General features: G+C 29.7%; 1 protein-coding gene across 2 annotated transcripts in view; it reads left to right on the forward strand.

The window, feature by feature from the left end:
* Positions 1-6,030: 6,030 nt before the first annotated feature.
* The window catches only part of LOC145296006 (uncharacterized), a 630,022-nt gene continuing 614,595 nt past the window's right edge, over positions 6,031-21,457 (forward strand). The window contains exon 1 of one of the 2 annotated variants that reach the window (XM_080142022.1): positions 6,031-7,386. In XM_080142022.1, coding sequence (XP_079998148.1) covers positions 7,382-7,386 — 5 coding nt within the window. In that variant the 5' untranslated portion in view covers positions 6,031-7,381. The remainder of the gene's footprint in view (positions 7,387-21,457) is intronic. The other variant, XM_080142024.1, reaches the window with a different exon arrangement.

The following is a 21,457-nucleotide window of genomic DNA, read 5'->3' on the forward strand; positions in this document are numbered from 1 at the left end:
TAAAATTGCTAGTAAAACAGAAATATAATTCAAATTATTGCATTTTATTTTTGTGAAATCCATGAAAAACACAGATGACATACTTTTGTCTATAAACACTAAATTCTTTATCAAAGATCACAAGAAATTATAAAAATGATAACATAACTTGCTTCTTTTTTTTTTTAATAAATATAATACAATTTGTAAAGAGGACACACCTGTGAGTGTATACGCACTGGAAGGTATACAAAGTTTTTATATGATAAATATACTGACCATTCAGTATATGTATGTTCGTAAACGGATGCACTGAGATTTATTCCCAGTAGCATATAACATGTGCATGTTAATATTCAGTGACTATTATATTATGTGTATATTCTCTCCATAGTTACATTTAGTAGACATTACATATAGAAATGACTTATTGATTATTAGTTTTATAAAGACAGATTTAATTAGTTTGTAAGTACACTGGTTGCGAACTGGTCCACCACAGGAATAAACAATCGTCATATATAGAGATATCTATTAGTTTTAATAGATTGATACCATAATATTGAACATATATAGATTTTTTTTAAAGTATAAAAAATAGTGTGTTTTTTTCAATGTTTATCGGAGTTGCATTTTTCCTATATTAACGCACTTCTTATTTTATAATAAGTGTTATTTTTCCATTTTCTGTTATTGATTTATTTTTTGTTCGTTTTTATTTGATTTACTTTTTCTCATTTGTTTTCACTTGTTTTTTTTATTTTTATTTTTAATTTTTTACCGATTTATTGCTATCTCTTTATACTTTCTTTGTTATACTTTATATCTTTCTTCTTTTCATTTTTTTTATTCTATTTCCTTTTGTCTTTCACTCTTTTGATTTCCTTTTTAGTTATCCCCCTCTTTATTTCATTCTTCCTGCATTTTTCATTTTTAACTATTTTGGTCCCCCCCTCTCTCTCTCTCTCTCTCTCTTCTACTTTCACTTTCACTTTACGTTTGGTTCCTTCGTTTTTATTTCAATCCTTTAATTTCATTTCTTTATACCCATCTTTAGTGTTTCTTTTTTCAGTCTTTATCTTCTCTTTTTCTCTGTGTTCCCCTCTGTCTTTTTCTCATCTGTCGTTTTTTATTGTGCATTTGATTCCTTCTTTTCCTCTGTTTATAACCTTTCTTTCATTAACTTTCTTTTATCCACGTTTTTCTTTTACAGACTTTCTTTTTCCCCTTTATTTCCCTTAATCCAATCTTATTTTTCATTCTTTATTTTTTGTTCTAAAGCGCACACTTTTCCTACTGTTTAATATTTTCTCTTCTTTCCTTTCAATCATCGTTTTTATTCTTATTATTTCTTTTCTCTTTCTGCCGTTGTTTTCCAATTGCGTAGGCTCTCTTTACTACTGTACCATCTCTAATACACTATAAAACAAATAAAATAATTACTAATTAATAATTACTAATTTATTTTCGAATTAATAAACATAACTATATAAGCAAACTACCCTTTTATTTATTAAATATATAATAATTATAGCTTTTGCATTTTTATTAGTATTTTTATAATAAAAACATTCAAATTATTTAAGTATTACAATTCATTTTGAAACCTGTTCAAACGAAACGTTTAATCGTTAAAGGAACCAAAACTAATTGATATAACAATTATAAATACGAAAGAATAAAGAAACACATAAAAAAGCAAACAAACAAGTAGTCCCAATTCAAAACAGCACCTACGTAACCATTTGTGGGATAAATTCTCGATTCGCAAATATTTATCTAGACGTGTGTTCAATGAATGGTTTATAATAGCTATTGTGCTAAATATTTTCCCAGTAAATACTGGAGGGACTAAAAATTATTTCATTAAAATTCGTAAATTATTTCAGTATTTTAAATAGTCTCTCATTTTGGCCCAATACCTAATCAACATTGTTAATTGCAGAAAGTAGGTAAATAACAAATAATATAAAGTAGGTAAATATAAATTATATAAATTAGGTAAATATAAATAATATAAAGTAGGTAAGTATAAATAATATAAAGTAGGTAAATATAAATAATATAAAGTAGGTAAATATAAATAATATAAAGTAGGTAAATATAAATAATATAAAGTAGGTAAATATAAATAATATAAAGTAGGTAAATATAAATAATATAAAGTAGGTAAATATAAATAATATAAAGTAGGTAAATATAAATTATATAAAGTAGGTAAATATAAATAATATAAAGTAGGTAAATATAAATAATATAAAGTAGGTAAATATAAATAATATAAAGTAGGTAAATATAAATTATATAAATTAGGTAAATATAAATAATATAAAGTAGGTAAATATAAATTATATAAAGTAGGTAAATATAAATAATATAAAGTAGGTAAATATAAATTATATAAAGTAGGTAAATATAAATAATATAAAGTAGGTAAATATAAATAATATAAAGTAGGTAAATATAAATAATATAAAGTAGGTAAATATAAATAATATAAAGTAGGTAAATATAAATAATATAAAGTAGGTAAATATAAATTATATAAAGTAGGTAAATATAAATTATATAAAGTAGGTAAATACAAATAATATAAAGTAGGTAAATATAAATAATATAAAGTAGGTAAATATAAATAATATAAAGTAGGTAAATATAAATAATATAAAGTAGGTAAATATAAATAATATAAAGTAGGTAAATATAAATAATATAAAGTAGGTAAATATAAATAATATAAAGTAGGTAAATATAAATTATATAAAGTAGGTAAATATAAATAATATAAAGTAGGTAAATATAAATAATATAAAGTAGGTAAATATAAATAATATAAAGTAGGTAAATATAAATTATATAAAGTAGGTAAATATAAATTATATAAAGTAGGTAAATATAAATAATATAAAGTAGGTATATATAAATAATATAAAGTAGGTAAATATAAATAATATAAAGTAGGCGAGTATAAATAATATAAAGTAGGTATATATAAATAATATAAAGTAGGTAAATATAAATAATATAAAGTAGGTAAATATACATAATATAAAGTAGGTAAATATAAATAATATAAGTAGGTAAATATAAATAATATTCAAAAGAAAGTTCTCTGCATCAAAGTTTCTTTCCAACATCGTACCAAATTTTACACTTACTACCGTGGCCTATGTAGTAATTCCGGCCATTTTGTCTGATATCAATCCAGGAAATTTTATGTAGTTAAATGACAAACATAAACAAACAAATAAACAAAAAAGCAAACGAGCCAGCAGTTTCAATTCAAAACAATACTTATGCCATAATTCATAGAGTGTAATAAATTGTCAACTTGAAAATAATTGATCTATACATGTGTTTAATGAATGTTTTATAATAGCTTTAATGCTAAATAATTTCCTAAAAAAGGGTTTACATGCCATAAAACAAAGAAAGCAACAGAAAACAAATATGTAATCCCTAAGTGTAAATCAAATTATTTTTTATTCAATAAGCTTATTAGTTTTAGAATATCTTTTTTTTCCGGCTTTTTGTGGCTATCAATTATTTGCTTTGTGTAACGACAAAGCTCTAGTTTTGTTTTCTTTCTTTCTTTCTATTTCGAAACGACGCAAACATGTACGACAAAGTGAAAAAAAAAAGTAACGATACAATAAAGTAACAGTCACGAATCAATGTCACAACATCAAAACTTACAAACAACATTATTATAATAAAAGTAACAATAATAAAAGTAACAATAAAAAAGTAACAATAATAAATGTAACAATAATAACGCAAGGTTCTGCGATCGCTTGTAAAGTTTCAGTTATGCATTTCGTTGGTTAAAGAGCTTTTCAAAAAATTACATTCTTAGAACGTCAACCTTTAAAACTTTAACTTTTTCAAATCGAGATTGTTTACTATTCTGTTAAAATCACAACCTATTTTTTTTAATAAATTATTGTGAAATCTTAACTTTGATATTTATAATGTTATTCATAAATAACATCAAAAGTATTTTCAGTTGAAAAGTTGAAAGTAAATACTTTAAAGTAGTAAACATGATACAACTGTAAAAATAATACGCAGTAAAAACACGTTAGATAAATTGTTTTTCGCTCTGCAATAAATCAGTTTTGTTTCAAGGAATGATATATTCATTTAAGCATTACTGATAATAGTGAAATATATATGATTACATGTATGTAAATATATTAGAAATTAAAGTTTCAAAATATCTATAGATAACCGGTTTTCTGTAATAAAGAAAAGCGAATACAAAAGCTTAAAAGAAATTAGATGAAATTAGCGTTAAACCTTGATATTCATTTACAATGAGCGAGTGGAGAGATCAATTATAAAGAAACCCCCGAGAAAACAAATGAGGTAAAGTGGGAGAAAGCCCTCAACTTCCCAAGAAAACAATCGAACTATTATTCGCAAGCGCGTGCAGTTTACGATGAAATCAATAAAACAAATGCAATAGGATGGCCCTGATAGAAAACTATCGATAGCAAAACGGGACGCAGTTATTTGAACATGTCCACAGCGACGCCGAAAGAGCGAAGTGACCCACAGTAATATCATTTTGAAACAAGGAAGTGGGGGCTCGCATGCAAAATGAAATACACGGAACGACACCGCCACACAGGCGTATCGAAAAGACTTATTACATCATAAGCGTACACGGCCTACTTCTCAAACCCTTCACTCATCGCTTTTTTATTCTAATTTTTTTTCCATTCCAGTCTCTTCTCTATTTTCTCTCTCACCGCTCTCTTTCTTATCTTCGCCTTTTCTCTCTCTATCTCGTGTATGTGTGTATATATATATATATATATATTATATACATACTCATATATATATATATATATATATATATATATATATATATATATAGAGAGAGAGAGAGAGAGAGAGAGAAAGAGAGAGAGAAAGAGATATGGATATAGATATATATAATATACAAACATACCTATTCGAAGTAAGTTAGACAAAAAACGGTTGTGTTTTTCCCTGAAAGAATTCCTGCGACTAAATACAGGGATTTACGTCCTATAATCTACAATCTATTATATAAGAAAGTGTTACAGCACATGAGCTATATATATATATATATATATATATATATATATATATATATATATATATATATATATATATACTTTTTCCAGATAACAACGGTTGTGTTTCATCCCCGAAGTCATTTATAACGCTAAATACAGAAATTCACGGTCTATAATCTACATTCTATTTCATAAGAAAGAAGCTGCTACACCAGCTTAACCAATATATATATATAGTTTTCTCTCTTTTCTTTATGTTTCGAGCTCCTTCTTTCCGAATCGTAACGACGCTGATATATAGTCACTTTTTTTAAATTATACAACTAAAAATTCGTATACTGAGTCGAACATGTAGATTGATTATCAATAAACCAGCAACAAATAATATATATTTAATTAACTCCTATATGTGATAAAAGCAATTGTTTATTTTATTCTACGATTAAGGACGAGCCAAAACATATTAACTTTATTGCATGGGTTCTCTCGTCTTTTATTGAATTGTCTGATCATTAGGAGGCATTGATCTAAAAGTATTTACTTACTACCTTTCTATTTGTTTTGTCGTCGAATTTAATTCGTGATAATTCTTCTGTAAGCTTTTGTTTTGAGGGACTTTAAAGAATAAAAGACATCGATTTATCCAATAATTTGTAAATAATATAAGCACATAGATGCGAATGAGTGTATTCACAACGCGGGGGATATTACCTGAGCGCACGTCTTTATTGCACCTGAATAGATTTGTTACGCTCCGACGAAAGGAAAACACTCCCCACACACGGAAAGGTTTCTGCCACAAACAACAACAAAAACAACAACAAAAGCAACAACAACAACAACAACAACAACAACAACAACAAAAGCAACAATAATAATAATAATAATAATAATAATAGTAATAATAATGATAATAATAATAATAATAATGTGAAATCGCGTCATCTTCTAGTCCACCCACTCATACGATCAATTGATGACTCTCCTTTAAAGTACTTAAAGAGATTGAGAAAGAGAAAGAGAAAGAGAAAGAGAGAGCGAAATAGATAAACAAAGAACTGGAAGCAATACATACGTGTTTCATTTAGCTTTATCTATGCGCATAAATTGTAAGAATACATTTATGTAAATACACACGCAGAAACAGATTCGCGTTTCTATGTGCGTCTTTTTTTACAACCCAGAGGATTATCTCGTTTTTACTACATACACATTACTTGCATTTAACAATACAAAAAAAAAAACACGAATAACACGTGTGCGTTGATGAAAATTCACGATTAATAAAAAAAAAAAAAAAGAGAATTTCTATTTGCTATTTATACGAATAATTTCACGGCAAGGCATTGGACACGTGGAATCCCCAAAATCCCATAAAAGGACAGTCGGAAAAACGAACGAAACGAGAAAGAATAAAAACACAAATCCATAAAATATTCGATGTCCAGTTATTCATGAAACTTTCACATTCATATTTATCAAATATTACAAAAAGGAGGGCAACGTACTGATCGAAATATTTAAACTTATACTAACACATATCATTTATATGCTTTAAATTGTTTACATGACACCGTTTTATTAAAAAATTTTTGAATGTGATGAAATGCATCATTTTAATCCGAGGAACACATTTCTAATTACAACCGGAGCATACAGTGTAGTAATCACGTCCATATATACTCGCGCAATTATACCATAGAATATATACGTATCCGTTATCGGATACGCACGGAGTATTATAAAACCGTTTCACCTACCTTGGATATATGAAAATACACCTACGTTATAAACAGGTGGGTTAAGGATAAGAATATATCTTTATGTGGATGGAAATTAAAAATAAAAGAAATTATTGGCAAGATTCATCGCCCTGTCACTTATTTATTTTATTCAACATAGGATTTCGGTATGGAATTTATTATAATTTATTGACCAAGTAAAAATCACTGATAAAAAAACAAAACAAAAAAACACGTGGTCGTGTTGAAATTTAACAAGATTGTTTACCTGCGTTAATATAATAAAACGTGTTTATGTTTTAATACGCATTCACGCATTATTTTATTTACGGCCTTTTATATGAGTATACATGATAGAAGAGTCACGTTAAAATAAACCCTTGAATAAACAATTCTAATTGAATAAGTATCAGGTCATCCAGAGGATCAATACGGGCATTTTTGAGCGCACGCATAAATTTTAAACAGACAGGACGCACGCGGAGAAACTGTACATACACATTGAACATGGAAGTAGGAAATATTTTACACACCCACGCGGCGACGTGACCACATGCTTATGAAGGATTAAAAAGAATCACAGAATCATTAAAACGAGTTTGGAACATACCAATGAGGTAAGTTTTACTTTCACTTTAATTTTATATCTTAGTCTCTAGTTTTAATTTCACTTTCACTTTTGTCATATGGTTTTAATTTCTCTCTACATTAGTATCACGATAAGCTGTTTCATATCTGCCGGTCGGTCTGACATACTTAAAATTTTTCCAATAAATTTCTGTGTCGACTGAAACAATAACCCTGAACATGTGCTTAAAATATGAGTCGTATTGACTGACAAGTTATTTAAAAATTGCGATTTTCTTTAATCTGTCACACTGAATTTTTTTTTTCCAATAAAATCTTTAAAAAGAAAAATTACAGAAATCATCCTATATGACATTCGATGTTTCACAATAGTCACTATTATAGTGTAATTTTTTAAAAAACTATTTGGTTAGATTGACCTAAGAACATTAAATTTACATAGACTAAAAAAAAAGTCTGTTTTGAAATAGCTTAATCGTTGGACTTCAACGCGTGTTTGTGATAGCCTTTTCATCGGTCTGTCACTTTCAAGTTTAAAATAAGTTTTAGGTAGGTCTTTCGTGTTGTTTTTAGATAACAGTTTAGTTGGTCATCCCTGCTTAATCTTGTTTGCTAAGCTTAAGTTCAAAATATTTTCATTTTTTGTCACGTTTAAGTTCGAAATTATATTAGAGCTTTTATGTCAGGCTCAAGTTCAGGATAACATTCTCGTCGGCCTATCATGCTGAAGCGCGAAATAATAGCTTCGCAGTCTCAATTTTAAAATAGCCTTTCTTTAACCTCTGTCACGATTAATGTTTAAATGGAATCATAATAATCGTTAGAAGTGTAATTTGTGTAAATGGTTTAAAGTGGATTACTTAAGGGGAACGGCTCATCAAAAGTTTGTTTACGTTGGACTTGAAAACAGCTGGAAAGCAGGCAAACGGAAGAGAGTTCCCCAGGTGTGCAGTTCTAAGAAAGAACATTTGTTCATGGAATGTACGTGTAGGTTTAGGCACAGATAAAGAGCATGGGAAATGATTGATAGTGTTTTCAGCTAGACGAGTGTTTCTCGTAGATGTTTGGCGAGGGGGGACCACAGATTGGAGTTCAGACGGGCACTTGCCATGAAAATAACGATAAAACAGAGACAAACTCGCAACATCTCTTCTGTGAGAAAAAGGTTGCAGGGAATAGAAAAGGGCATCCCCCTACTAGGCTACAAAATCTATTCCGAACGCTGTTAAGGCAGGATGAGGTCTTTCTAGCAAATGTGGCAACAATGCTCCATCTTTGGACGTACCTGGCTCTTATATAGGTAGAAAATTGCATCAGCAAGTAGATATCTACTGGATCGATAAAAGGATCCCACCATGTATGTGATAATTCCCTAATAGAGTCAGCTGCCGTATGTTTTCCCCTGTTCGATTAATGACTCTGGCAAACCAATATATCATCCTCCCACACACAAGCACCCACATGAATAAAAGCGTACACGATAAATCAAATAAAAGATATAGGTATCGTATTTTTATACTTCCATCAAAATTAAAGTTTAAACATAAAAATGCTATTGTGCGGGGAAAAATTAATACAAACTTTCAAACAAACAAACAAACATGTGCCTAGGAAAAGCACAAAAATTTTAAGATATAAATAATGCTCAATTAACACAGATATCGATGGCATAGTACAAAATTATTGTGGAATATTCATTGCAAATAGGATTACGCAGTGTTATATGGGATTGCGCAAAAGAAGCAGGGTTAAATATATGCTGATCACGCTGATTCTATGTCACTCTGTAACTCTACACATCTCCGATCACGTTACATTTTTAACACATCGTCTCTCCCGACTGCCTTTAGCACATGCATACACAAACTTTGCCGAATGAAAGTAGAGCAGAGGTTATTATTAATTGATTGTCTAGTTCAAATGTTCTTTTCCGAATATTTAATAATGATGAAGCATTTTTCTGTGTTCCATGAACTAATACGTTCCGTGATGACCCCAACTACTATTAGAATATCTTTATTACTATAAAATTATCGCGATCATATTAGAGGTGAATATTCAAGCTTTGTAAACGCAACATTGATATTCTGTGAAATTTAGATAGAAATACACTCAAACAGAGGAAAATACGACTTTGTTTTATGTCATACTAACATAGATACTTAGCGTTAAAATAAATAGTTTAAAAAAGGGTTTCGTCTGTCTTTTAAAACTTCTCTGTCCCTATATCTTCAAATGTCCTCTCTATCTCTACTCTGTGTTTCTGTCTGTCTGTCTCTCTCTCTCTCGCTCTTTCGCTTTCGCTCTCTCTCTCTCTCTCTCCATCTATCTAAATCTATATCTATCTATATATCTATATCTATGTGTGTGTGTGTTTGTGTGTGTGTGTGTGTGTGTGTGTGTGTGTAAAGAATGCAAAATTGAATATAAGAAAAATCTACAAGAAAGAACTTACGTGTACTCTTTGTTAGTTTGTTTATTACATCTCCATATTTCCGTCATATCACATTTACTATGTTGAGAAAAATTATATTTACTTATAGCGACGTCTCTCTCTCTCTCTCTCTCTCTCTCTCTCTATATATATATATATATATATATATATATATATATATATATATGTTTGTGTGTGTGTATATATATATGTATATATATATATATATATATGATGGTTGAGAACTAAACTTCGAACATTGCCATTGCTTGATTATTTGTTAAACAGCTGATTGCTGCTGCTTAAATGCGAATTTTTGGCTCTTCTATAAACATATACCCTCAAGTACAGACATGAAAATTTCGAGATGTCCACACTGTTCATATATATATATATATATATATATATATATATATATATATATATATATATATATATAACTTAATGTATAAGTCAACTGAATGAAAGGAATAAATTATAAGATGGTCAACATCATGAAGTTTGGAATATAGTTTTTTGTCATGTATTCTCTATAAATCTCTGTAATTACATTGAACTTCTTGATTAAGGATTATTAGTATAAATTATCAGAAAATATATTCCTACATATATATATATATATATATATATATATATATATATATATATATATTATCTGTATTATATAAAAATAACTTTGCGTATGTGTGAATGAGTTCGTTTCCGATGGACTCCAAAACGGCGGGGAAGATTTTTATGAAATTTAAGGCAAATGTACTTTATGTATCTGGAAGTGTTCTTAGAAATGTTTTGCATTGAAATGTCTTCGATCTATATCGATAATCGCAAAAATCCGATGAAAAAAGGAACATGCGTTTTTGATCAAAGTTAACCCTTTATACAGCCTACAATCACAATTGCATTTCAGAAATTTTCTTGCCATACAAAATATAATGCCATATAAAATATAATATAAATAGTAGGGTTTTTCTTTGATATGACAAGGGCGCATTCAAACTGAATGTTTCTGTTTAGAGCACAATTAAACAATGATACTTTACTTTTGCATTTTAAACTCAAATTAAAACCATTATATAAAATGTTTTTATAAAATTAACAGTAGGTGCTCTACAGTGCAAAATAGATTACAATGTATTGTGGACTTAGTCACATCGGGAGGCATTTGAAGCTTCCTCCTCGTGCATTTCGATGAGTTGCCAATTAGAGCAGACAATCAATCGATTTAATTGCTAGAACAGACAATCAATCGATTTAATTGAAAAATGGTCGACTTTTCCGATTTTGATGACAATAAAAATATGGTAGTGTCAAATATTTGTTGATCATCATTCACTTCCGGACAACTTCCGGTCTCCCTGTTATTATATATATATATAGGAAAGAAGTCATTACATTAGTTTTTAGGGGTATGTTAACGAGAGACTTTTGGGGGTTTACTTTAAGGTGATTTGTAAGTAAGGAAATATTTTTAGGATATGTTGAATTGAGAGAAATATTTTCAGTGAAAGAGTTTCAAGCAAATGTGAAAAAACACCAAAAGATTAGTCATACGATAAACACAAAATAATGGGTTAAGAAGGAATATATCCAAAAAAGAGATGGGACATGTGGAAATTCCAAGGAGGACTCATTCATATGTAATATATTGATTGTGGCATTCTGTAGATTTCCGTGTAAATGGAGACGCTCTGATATTATTGTAGTTTTTTGTTAAAACTGCAAAAGTATTTATGCAAGCTATCAAGAATGCCCGGCATAGCCCAGCCGTAAAGTACGCTTAAATATGATATTCTAATTCTTGCAGATTTCGTAAATATTATTATAGAGTTAATGTTCTATCGATTTCTATATAATATAGAGTTGCGATATCAAAAATAAAAAATATATATATCCATATGACTTGGGTGAATTAGCTTGAATCGAAACCGATATAAAACTTATGAAAAGAATATATATATATATATATATATATATATATATATATATATATAACAAGTTCTTTCAGCCATAATCAAAAGCAAAACCAAAATTTATGAAGCATTCTTGATAAAATTATTTACAAAAAAAATTGATGACTTAAGTGTCATCAGTTATAATCGAAATCGAAACCCAAACTTATGAAGAATTCTTGGTAAAATTATTTATGACAAGAAATGTAGGTACATATCAAATAAATGACCCAGATGTAAGCGTGACACAGAAAATAACACACACGCTATCGTATTAATACATAGATGTTTAAAATGAAACATTTACAGCAATAGAAAAACAGAATGTTCGTGGATATTTTTAGAGTTCTTGTAAAAACAAAGGGGTTCATTAGCTGAGACATCAGAAGAAGTCTGGATCGATTAATAAAGAGCCGTGATTTTTAGGGGGACAGGAAAATCGTATTCAAAACTTCTTCTTAAATTATTATTCATTGAAAGTTGTTTATGAGAGTTAATGTTCGCTTGATTTCGTATTATGATTGGAATTCAGTAATCTTGTACCACATAAATGTGACGGTAACATTTATTGAGTGGGTTTCTACCACCATTTCTTATTTCTTATTTTGAAGTCTTTGTCAAGTCTTTAAAGACATCGTGTTCTTTTTTTTCTTGTTCTTCCGTGCGGTTCAATATTACTTGTTTTTCGAACCGAATAAACATTTTAGTTTAAATTAAAACACTAAAAACTTATCAAGTGAGGCAAAAAAGTACTTTATATTGCCTTTGATAACATTTATTTGTTATATATATATATATATATATATATATATATATATATATATATATATATATATATATATATATATTAATAAAGGAGCTTAGAACCATAGTCTAAAGAGCAGAGCGTATTTTAATGTAATAGTAAAATTACTAATTTAATTAAAATACAGGAAAAGAAAAAGTGCTCGTTGTAATTTAGATATATAATAAGCTCGATAGGTAAATATCCTAGAGCTAATTTAATATTCAGCAATGTGATTGATAATTTAAAATTCAAATTAGAATTAAATTAAAAATCCGATTCACAAGAAGGAACAACAACAAAGTCAATAATTTGTACGATCGTTTCGGAAAACAATGTTTTTATTGTGGTAGACATTAAGCCACGGACAATAAGTTTTACATATAGTACTTTTAAAAAAACAAAGTTTCCTCATCAGCAAAAGTATTGGGAAGGGTTTTTAATATATGTAAAAGACACCATAAATAAACTTAGCATTAAAAGTAAGGCAGATGAATCTGGAAAAAATTAAAATAAAAGGCATGTATTTACTTGATAAGCAAATTAGTATGGGTTAAAGATAGAAATAAAATAGAATAAAATTATGAATCTGAATTTGGTTTAAATATAATATTATAATAATATATTTCTAATAAAATTCATAGACTCACACATATACATATATATACACATATATATGCACACATATATATATACATGCACACGCATATACACAGATACATACATATATATTTATATCAATATATATAATTATTTACCTTTTAATTCTTCGCCTTTTGAAATCAGCAATTAAGGTCAAAGTATTCATATGGATGTTTATTGTAATTTGCTTATCAAGTAAATACTCGTATATTATTAATGGCATTATTATAAAGATTATTTTGTTAAATGAACTTGATAACCTTATGTGACCTTGTTTATAACATGTTAACTATAAAACTATTTTAAATATTTTCCCTCAATTATGGATTCCAATTTGTATGCTTATAGGAATAGGATGTTCCTTCGTGGGCGTTTCGTTAACTGAAGCCGGACCCACGCGCGATCGTGTAGCCATTTTGAAATTACTTGCTCATTATTGGGGGAAGCCTATTATCGTTTCTCTTCTGCATGGCAATAGGTCTTCTCAGTAAGCTTCCAAATAAAGGTCGAGGTGCCTTAAACCTTAGTCAGGACTGCCAGAAGCGTTCATTGATAAGAAATAACCACGTACACTGCATAGATGACCTGAAACTAGATGTGAATTCAGATTATGTGCTGATTAATATCGCAAGGGTGAAAATAATAGGAATATATTTTGGCAATAACAATCCCCCCGTGACGGCTATTTATAAATTATACTAACCTTAGGCCTTTATTTGATAAGCAAGGCATGAACGGTGTATAAACAAACAGAAATACGCTGTTTGTATTGTGTAAATAGTAGTGTTGGGACGATAAATCGGAATCGGCAATCCGAAAAATCAGAACTATTTGGGGTATCGAAATCGGTATCGGAATCGAAAAAATTGTGCTTGTTTTCCGATGCCAAAAACAATTCCTTTTGTTAACATTTAAATTTGGTTTTGTTTAAAACAAAATCTTCTGCTGCTGGTAGTAATAGTAAAATAATAAGTATTTATTGATTTTAAACGACTGGTAAAGGTAAGATCTAAAGATCACCCCCCCCTACAATTATCATTTGAATTTTTTAGAAAATATATGCACACTTAACCAGTGTTTTTTATGGTAATCGGTAAAAATAATAATTTTAGAGTTAAATATTCAGAGATTTATAAAGAACTCGACTACCCGTGACCCGTTGGGTCAGTATGTTATATTAGCTACGGAATGATGTATGAGCGTGACACTTGTGACGTAAAGAAAATTTTTTTTTTTTTGACATAACAGAAACATTTCTATGAAAGTATATTAAAATGAAAAATCACGGACGGATCACTCAAAAATGAAAAAAAAAATCCTCTCTATTCGTGTAAAGTTACCTATTTTTCGAATAATCGCTCAAAAATCGAAAAGCAAACATGATTTTCCTACGAATCGAACGCCGACGAAAGTCATTTAGGAGCAAAAACGCACATGAACCTACCGATGAGAAATATAAGAATGAAAAACCCATATATAACCCAGTTATAGAAACTTAAAATCTAAAAAAAAAAAATTAATAAAACCTGAAGCAAAAAAATAAAACCTAAATAATTAAAATAAAATAAAACTAATATTGAAACAGATTAGTAAATATGTCAACAAATTCACCGTTCTCACACAACTATTTTGTATCTAGAAATGTAAACAAAAAATAAAAAAGAAAGAAGAAAGGAAAAGGGACGGATAGAGAGTACTAGTAGTAGTAGTAGTAGTAGTAGTAGTAGTATTGGCTTTACTACAATTGTTCTTATGTTGGTCAACAGGTTAAAGTTGTTTAGTTGTAAGAAAATAGCGACAGTATAGTTGTAATAAAGAATAGTTGCAAAACACCTCCACTCTTCCGATGTTAAATAATAATTTCGGAATAATAAAGTTAATATTTCAGTGCGCTGATCAAAATCTGCAAAAGAATCGATTTGTGTTTATTTGTTTACGTTGTTATAGGTTAATATTTATGCGCGCATGCGCAACTGGATGTCGTAAACGTGAAAGTAGGTAACATCACTCGTTACAAGGTCATTTGAGTTTTATAATTATATAGATGGAAATCGGAATCGGGAATTTAGTAAGGGATCGGGAATTTGGTAAGAAATCGGAAAAACGCTATGGGGATCGGGAAAAATATCGTCCAATTACTTGTAGATAGATATAGCTAGATGAACAAGTAATGTATTCCTGAAAACAGCATCTTCCATCAAGATAATGAAAACCGCCACGCATTACTAACAACATCATGGAGATCCACAGTATTACCCTGGTTACCAATGTCCCTCGAGTACGAATCTAATAGAGCATGTATGCGCTGAACTAACTGAAACTCGACTAGGAGACACGCAGCGAACCTGCTGATAATATCCCAGCATCAAATCTCAGATGAAAACTTGAGAAGATTTGTAGATTACACGCTTGAAATGATAAGGACATTTAAATGGTAGTCTCATCAATAAACACTATTGTAGCGAATAAAAGAAATAAAAACAACACTTTCCTTAAAAGCAGATCCGTATTATTTGCACGGTCCGCCAAAGAATAACACAAATAAGAAGAAAATAAAACAAAACAAATCTAGAGTGTTACCACTATGTTAACTTGGTATCCTTCGCGATTCTCGCACTAAGTTGAAAAAAATGTTATCTCAATAAAAGCTGTTACTTTTTAAACGGCTATAGTTATAAGTGCTCTTTTGTCTTTTTTTATGCTAGGAGTAAACTGTAGTATCTTTCCGATTTAAGAAAAGAAGAAAAGAGAAGAGAAGAAAAAAAATAATCGGACTGACATCCCCTTGATAAAACCAAGTTATTGGCTAAAATTCGGAATTTAACAACAGCAACAACAACAACAACAACAGTAAATAAATATAGTTTTATCATTTCCAAACATTTTCAGTTTTTCAAATTTTCTTATTTAAATTCACTAAAAAATGTTTTCTAAAATGTGTGACTTTACATTGCTTATATATATATATATATATATATATATATATATATATATATATATATATATATACGTTAAATGCATATTTTATTACATTTTCATTTATACTCATACACATACACACACACACATATATATATATATACAAATATATATAAATATAACATAAAATTATATATATATATATACGTTAAATGCCCATTTTATCACATTTTCTATTTATACTCGCACACACACATACACACACACACACACACAAATATATATATATATATATATACATATATATATAAATATAACATAAAATTATATATATATAATTTTATGTTTATATATATTTGGAAAACGTGTAAATGTAGTCACAACAAAATAGTTTTATGAGTTTAAATATTGTCGAGAATATTAAGAATTTAATTTATTATCTACTTGTTGAAGTATAATAAACAAAAAACATGAGATCTGCATCAATTAAAAGAAATGTATGTCGGCGTGTTTTCACCTTGTAAGCCCAGATCGATTCGCTAATATTTAATAACAGTAGACGTTTTCCTATAGGTTAAGTTAGTTACGAACGGCAGCAGACTACGTTTTTACATATCTATTAAATCAAACTATCGATCAACACTGGCGCCCACAGTTGAAGCTGTGACATCCAACGTGAAGTTGTCAATTGCTAAACAGAAAGCAGTAGAATTATGCCAGTTTTGGAACCATTGTAGTGTGCATATCTTCTGTTAGGAGGAGGGGTGGGAAGCGAGACACCATTTTCTGATTGTGATCACATGTCGAAAACCAGGCGAACCAGATTCTGGTTGTATAAGCAACTCTTTGACCATATATAGCTGATGAAACGCAACATTCGTATCACTATGACGCGTAATCGGCACTGTGTCACGTGACTATCGAACTTGCTGATTGACAGAAGGCGAGGGACACGAAACTCGTCCTCGCACTTTGAGAAGATGCGTTTTACGATCGGTCGGTTGGTCTACGAACGTTCGCTTATTAAAATATATATATTGGCATGTTAATATAGTACACAATTAATCTTTGTATTCATTGTTTTTTTAATTTTACTTTTGTTAGTTTGAAGATATCAAGGGGCTCGTTCGTGGGGCTAACACTTGATTCTATTATAATTTAAATTTATATCCGAGGGCTCTTTTAAGAATGGATACTGTTCCCTTTATGGCTGCTGTTTGTATTTCCTTACAGCTTGGTTTTCTAGGGATTGCTTCTAAGTATTTTTGAAGGTTCTTTTTTATTAGGCCAGTTGCTCCTGTCACAACTTGTACAATGTTTATTTCTTTCAGAGACCATGTTTTAGATCATTTTTTTAGATCCTGATATTTTGTTATCTTTTCCCGTTCTGCTCTATTAAGGCCAAAACAGTTTGGAACTGTGACGTCGATAATGAGTGCAGTCCTTTCGGGCTTGTTCCATTATTCATTGGTGTGTCTGTTAATATGGTATTTAATTCAAGCTAACATGATTAGGTATTTAATAGTCGAGTTGATTTAAATAAGTTGCGCATAATAGACTACTTTAAGAAGAGATGTGTGTGTGCGTGTTGTGTGTGTGTGTGTGTGTGTTTGGAATATATTTCGTCTTTAAACAAATGAAATAAACTTAAAATATTTGTTAGCTTTGTCTCATGGTATAATAAATCAAATAAAGTATGTCTTCGTTCGTCTTTATTCCACTACTCTCATTTTCCGTGTGCATCTATCAACCTGATTCTAATTAGACTTGTATTCTTTCCGTTGTATTTCCATTTCTCTTGCACATTATCTATTACTGCTTTACTAACTCTTTATCTCTAATCCTTAATAAGTGTTTTCTAATTAAATGATTACTTTTTCACGCACTGTTGTCCATATATAATACTAGACGTACGTTTTATACTGACTCTAACAAAAGAATATCTTATTCTTTTTCGTTTTACTTTTTTGTATTTTTCGGACTACTGTTTTTATCTTGGATGTTTTTCTCGTTTCTTCCGATGCGTCTTTTCGAACTCAGAAATCTTGCTGTTGAACTTGATAATATATGCTGAATTTTGACCGGGACCCTTTATTTAATTCGCGATAACCCTATCTTGTCCTGTCATATGTGATCGAGTAAAGTCTTAAATAATTCGTGATTGTAAGTTAAGTATCGTTGAGGATTAAACCTTCAATTTTCTTAATCTTCTTAGCACAGATTACAACTGAGCACTTTTATTCGTTGCGCCACGAGTCCTTGCGAACAAGTCTAGTATGAAAGTTGGAAGAATACGAGAGAGAGAGAGAGAGAGAGAGAGAGAGAGAGAGAGAGAGAACGTCTTCTATCAGATCATGAATGAGAGAAGAAAAACTAAAATAAAATCCAGAATTCAACAAGATGCACTTGAAAAAGACCAGAAGTTGCGTTGACGAGAACGTCTTGGGGATTTCATCCAAAATAAAATTATAGCAAATAATATAAAATGTCATCTATAAAATTCCTGAATCTTTTTAGACCGTTTTAATGTCCACTTCCTTATTTACATCTACTGCCGCAATACTTAAGTTCTATTTGTTTTGTATTGATGCTGTAATGATGTTTAGAAACGGGACCATTTTCTCAAAGTATTTACATTTAAACTGGAACAACTAATTAAATATGTATACTAAGTTTCTGATTTGATTAATTGAAAACATGAAACTATACTTTAATCTCTTTTCTTATAGTATTGCACAGGGTGGTCAGAAAAGATTGTGAAATATGGCATTCAGTATTGAAAGGGAAATTACGTTTTTCTTTTTCATCGACCATTTAGTTTGATGAGGCATAGATTTGTACTAGTATTCCTCCATTTTGCGAGCACAGCTAGATTATAGTAAATTCAATTCAAGCTCCTTGACTTTGACTTACTGTGGCTATTTTTACATCCAGCTTTATAATATAATGACTTTCCAAACGTCTGTTGTCTTTCTATAGCTATCAGAACAGGATGCCTGAAGATACTGGCTTCCCAACTAAAAGTGAACCAGATATTTATGTTAATGTTCTTGTTTGTGTGTTGTTGTTTTTTTTGTTTTGTTTTTTTTTTTTTTTTTTGCAAAACTCAGTCATGGTTTTCAATGTCAAAAATTAAAACAACACTTTTCATCGACAAAACTAACTAAACAGTATTAAAAAATACGTGAAATATATAACGAACTTTAAACATAAAACTTCTTTCCATAATTATTCGATGTGCCATTAGATAAAACCAAAAGGGTTGCTATGATGTAAAAAAAAAAAAAAACCCACCAAACTAAATCTGTTGTCTCAAAATTACGATGTTATTTTCTATCCTGGTTGACCGTGACTGATCATTGCGACCTTCGTTATTGTTCTGTATATCCGGACGTAAATGGTAGTCATATGACCATGCGTGTTACCATTAATGTTGCATTATGCAGTGATTGGCATTGCACCAGAAACTATGCTGTGATCCACATTGTTTAACCCTTTTTACTTTGGTGATATCTTTCCTTTAATACTTGTATTGTCCTGTTTTAACTTCAACAGCTTTTGACACTTTCCGTAACTTTTTGTAAAGTTATCTCAGTGTTTAGATTCATGGTTGATAATATCCTTGAACGAATTTCTTTATCTTTAGCGACTCTTAAACCCTGAAAAAATATGAAACAAACATATCTTCTTTGAAGTCTTTTATCCTGAATAATTCACATTGGCTGTTTACCTATCGTTCATAAGCAATAAAATCCTCCTCATCTTTTTCCCCAATATTTAGACACTTATGGCGCGTATAAAATAAGCTGTCCCGCTCCCCGAAAATTACAATAATATATCTATCGTTTCTTTAAAAGAAATATCTTCAGGTTTCTTTGGGAGAACGAAATTTGTATACTTGGTATTTTCCTGAGTGGCAAGTTTTTATAACAACAGAATTTTTTTTCCTCGTTAGACCACGACTCACATCTTTTAGAAAATATATTTTCATATCTTCTAAATACGCTGGAAAAGTCAGACCATTTGTTGGTTCATACAAAATTCTGATAGAGAGTTTGCAATTCCTTCAGGTGTAAATCGACAATTTTTTTCTACTTGCCTCATTTATATAATTTGTAATAATTCACTTTGTTTTAATTGTTGCTCTTGTAAATATTCCATTTACTTTTGTTGCGTTTGCAGGGCTAACTGCATGGTTTTTGTGAGTTCAGTTATTTGCTCCATATAAAACTTTTAAGCACAGAATAAAACAACAAAAAATGTATTGTACAAAGAAAAAGAAACATGAATTTGTTTAAAAGGCACACATTATTTCGTAACAATTTAGAAAAGATTTGAAGAAAAATACACAGCGACACTAACCAACCGCTGACATGCAAATAGCATTATAAGACATGTTCCTTTTTTGCAGTCTTTTTTATCGTCATGTATTTTTTCTTATTAGAAGAAAATAAATTTGAAATGAACTAGCAATAGAACAGATATTTTTCCTTCCTTTTTTCAGTACGAAAATTAACAAACAAGATTACGTTTTTTTTTTTTTTTTTTTTTTTTTTTTTTTAAAACAAATTTACTTTCTTGTGTGTGTGTCTAATTTATGTGTTATCTTTTTGTGTCGTATTCTTTTTAAAGTTTTCTTTTTCAGTTGATTGAACCATTTAAGTTTTCAGAACTTAGTTCCGTCATTCGTTAAGATCCCATAGTTTTCTTTTCCCATTTGACCATGTACGTTCGGAATTTTGTTTCACTTTTTTTCCTTTTGAGTTCTTCTTATAAAGAATTTTTTTTGTCTCCAAAATATTGTACGCTCCTCTTTCGTCGCCAAATGATATATCTTTCATTAGATAATCATAACACAGGACATTCACTTGAGGTAAATCCAAAGGTTTATTTAGAAATCGTACAATACGAGAATCTGACTCGCTCCGTGTCGTCGAACTCTCTAATCCCGGAAGAGTATATCTACAATGTCTAGCTTATTGTCCTGAGGGGTGCTAAGTCATTCCATTATAAGATTAATTAAAGAGGATAAGCCACCAGACATCTATTTGTAAGGTTCTGCAAAGAGACGGCTACAATAAAATGCGAAACAGTGGAGTGTGTACATGAATACCTCACCTGGACAATCTGTAAAATTTAGAATACCCCGTGTTGCAAGTTTTGGGAACATATAGTAAAAAGACCAATTTAAAATACGTCATAGACCATCTGCTATGACTATGCAATTCTTATAAATACGTACCTAGAAAAAAGAGCTGTTAAACCTTACATCATGATATGGGGCAAGAAGGAGTAGGAAACAGCCCTGGCAGCTAAGTGTCCCCAAAAATGCCGCCTTAAGCAGTGATATAGAGAGATAACGAAATAGCAGT

The sequence above is a fragment of the Euprymna scolopes genome, chromosome 16, assembly GCF_053919585.1.
Source record: "Euprymna scolopes isolate OS-2025 chromosome 16, ASM5391958v1, whole genome shotgun sequence".
In the NCBI taxonomy this organism is placed as follows: Eukaryota; Metazoa; Mollusca; class Cephalopoda; order Sepiida; family Sepiolidae; genus Euprymna; species Euprymna scolopes.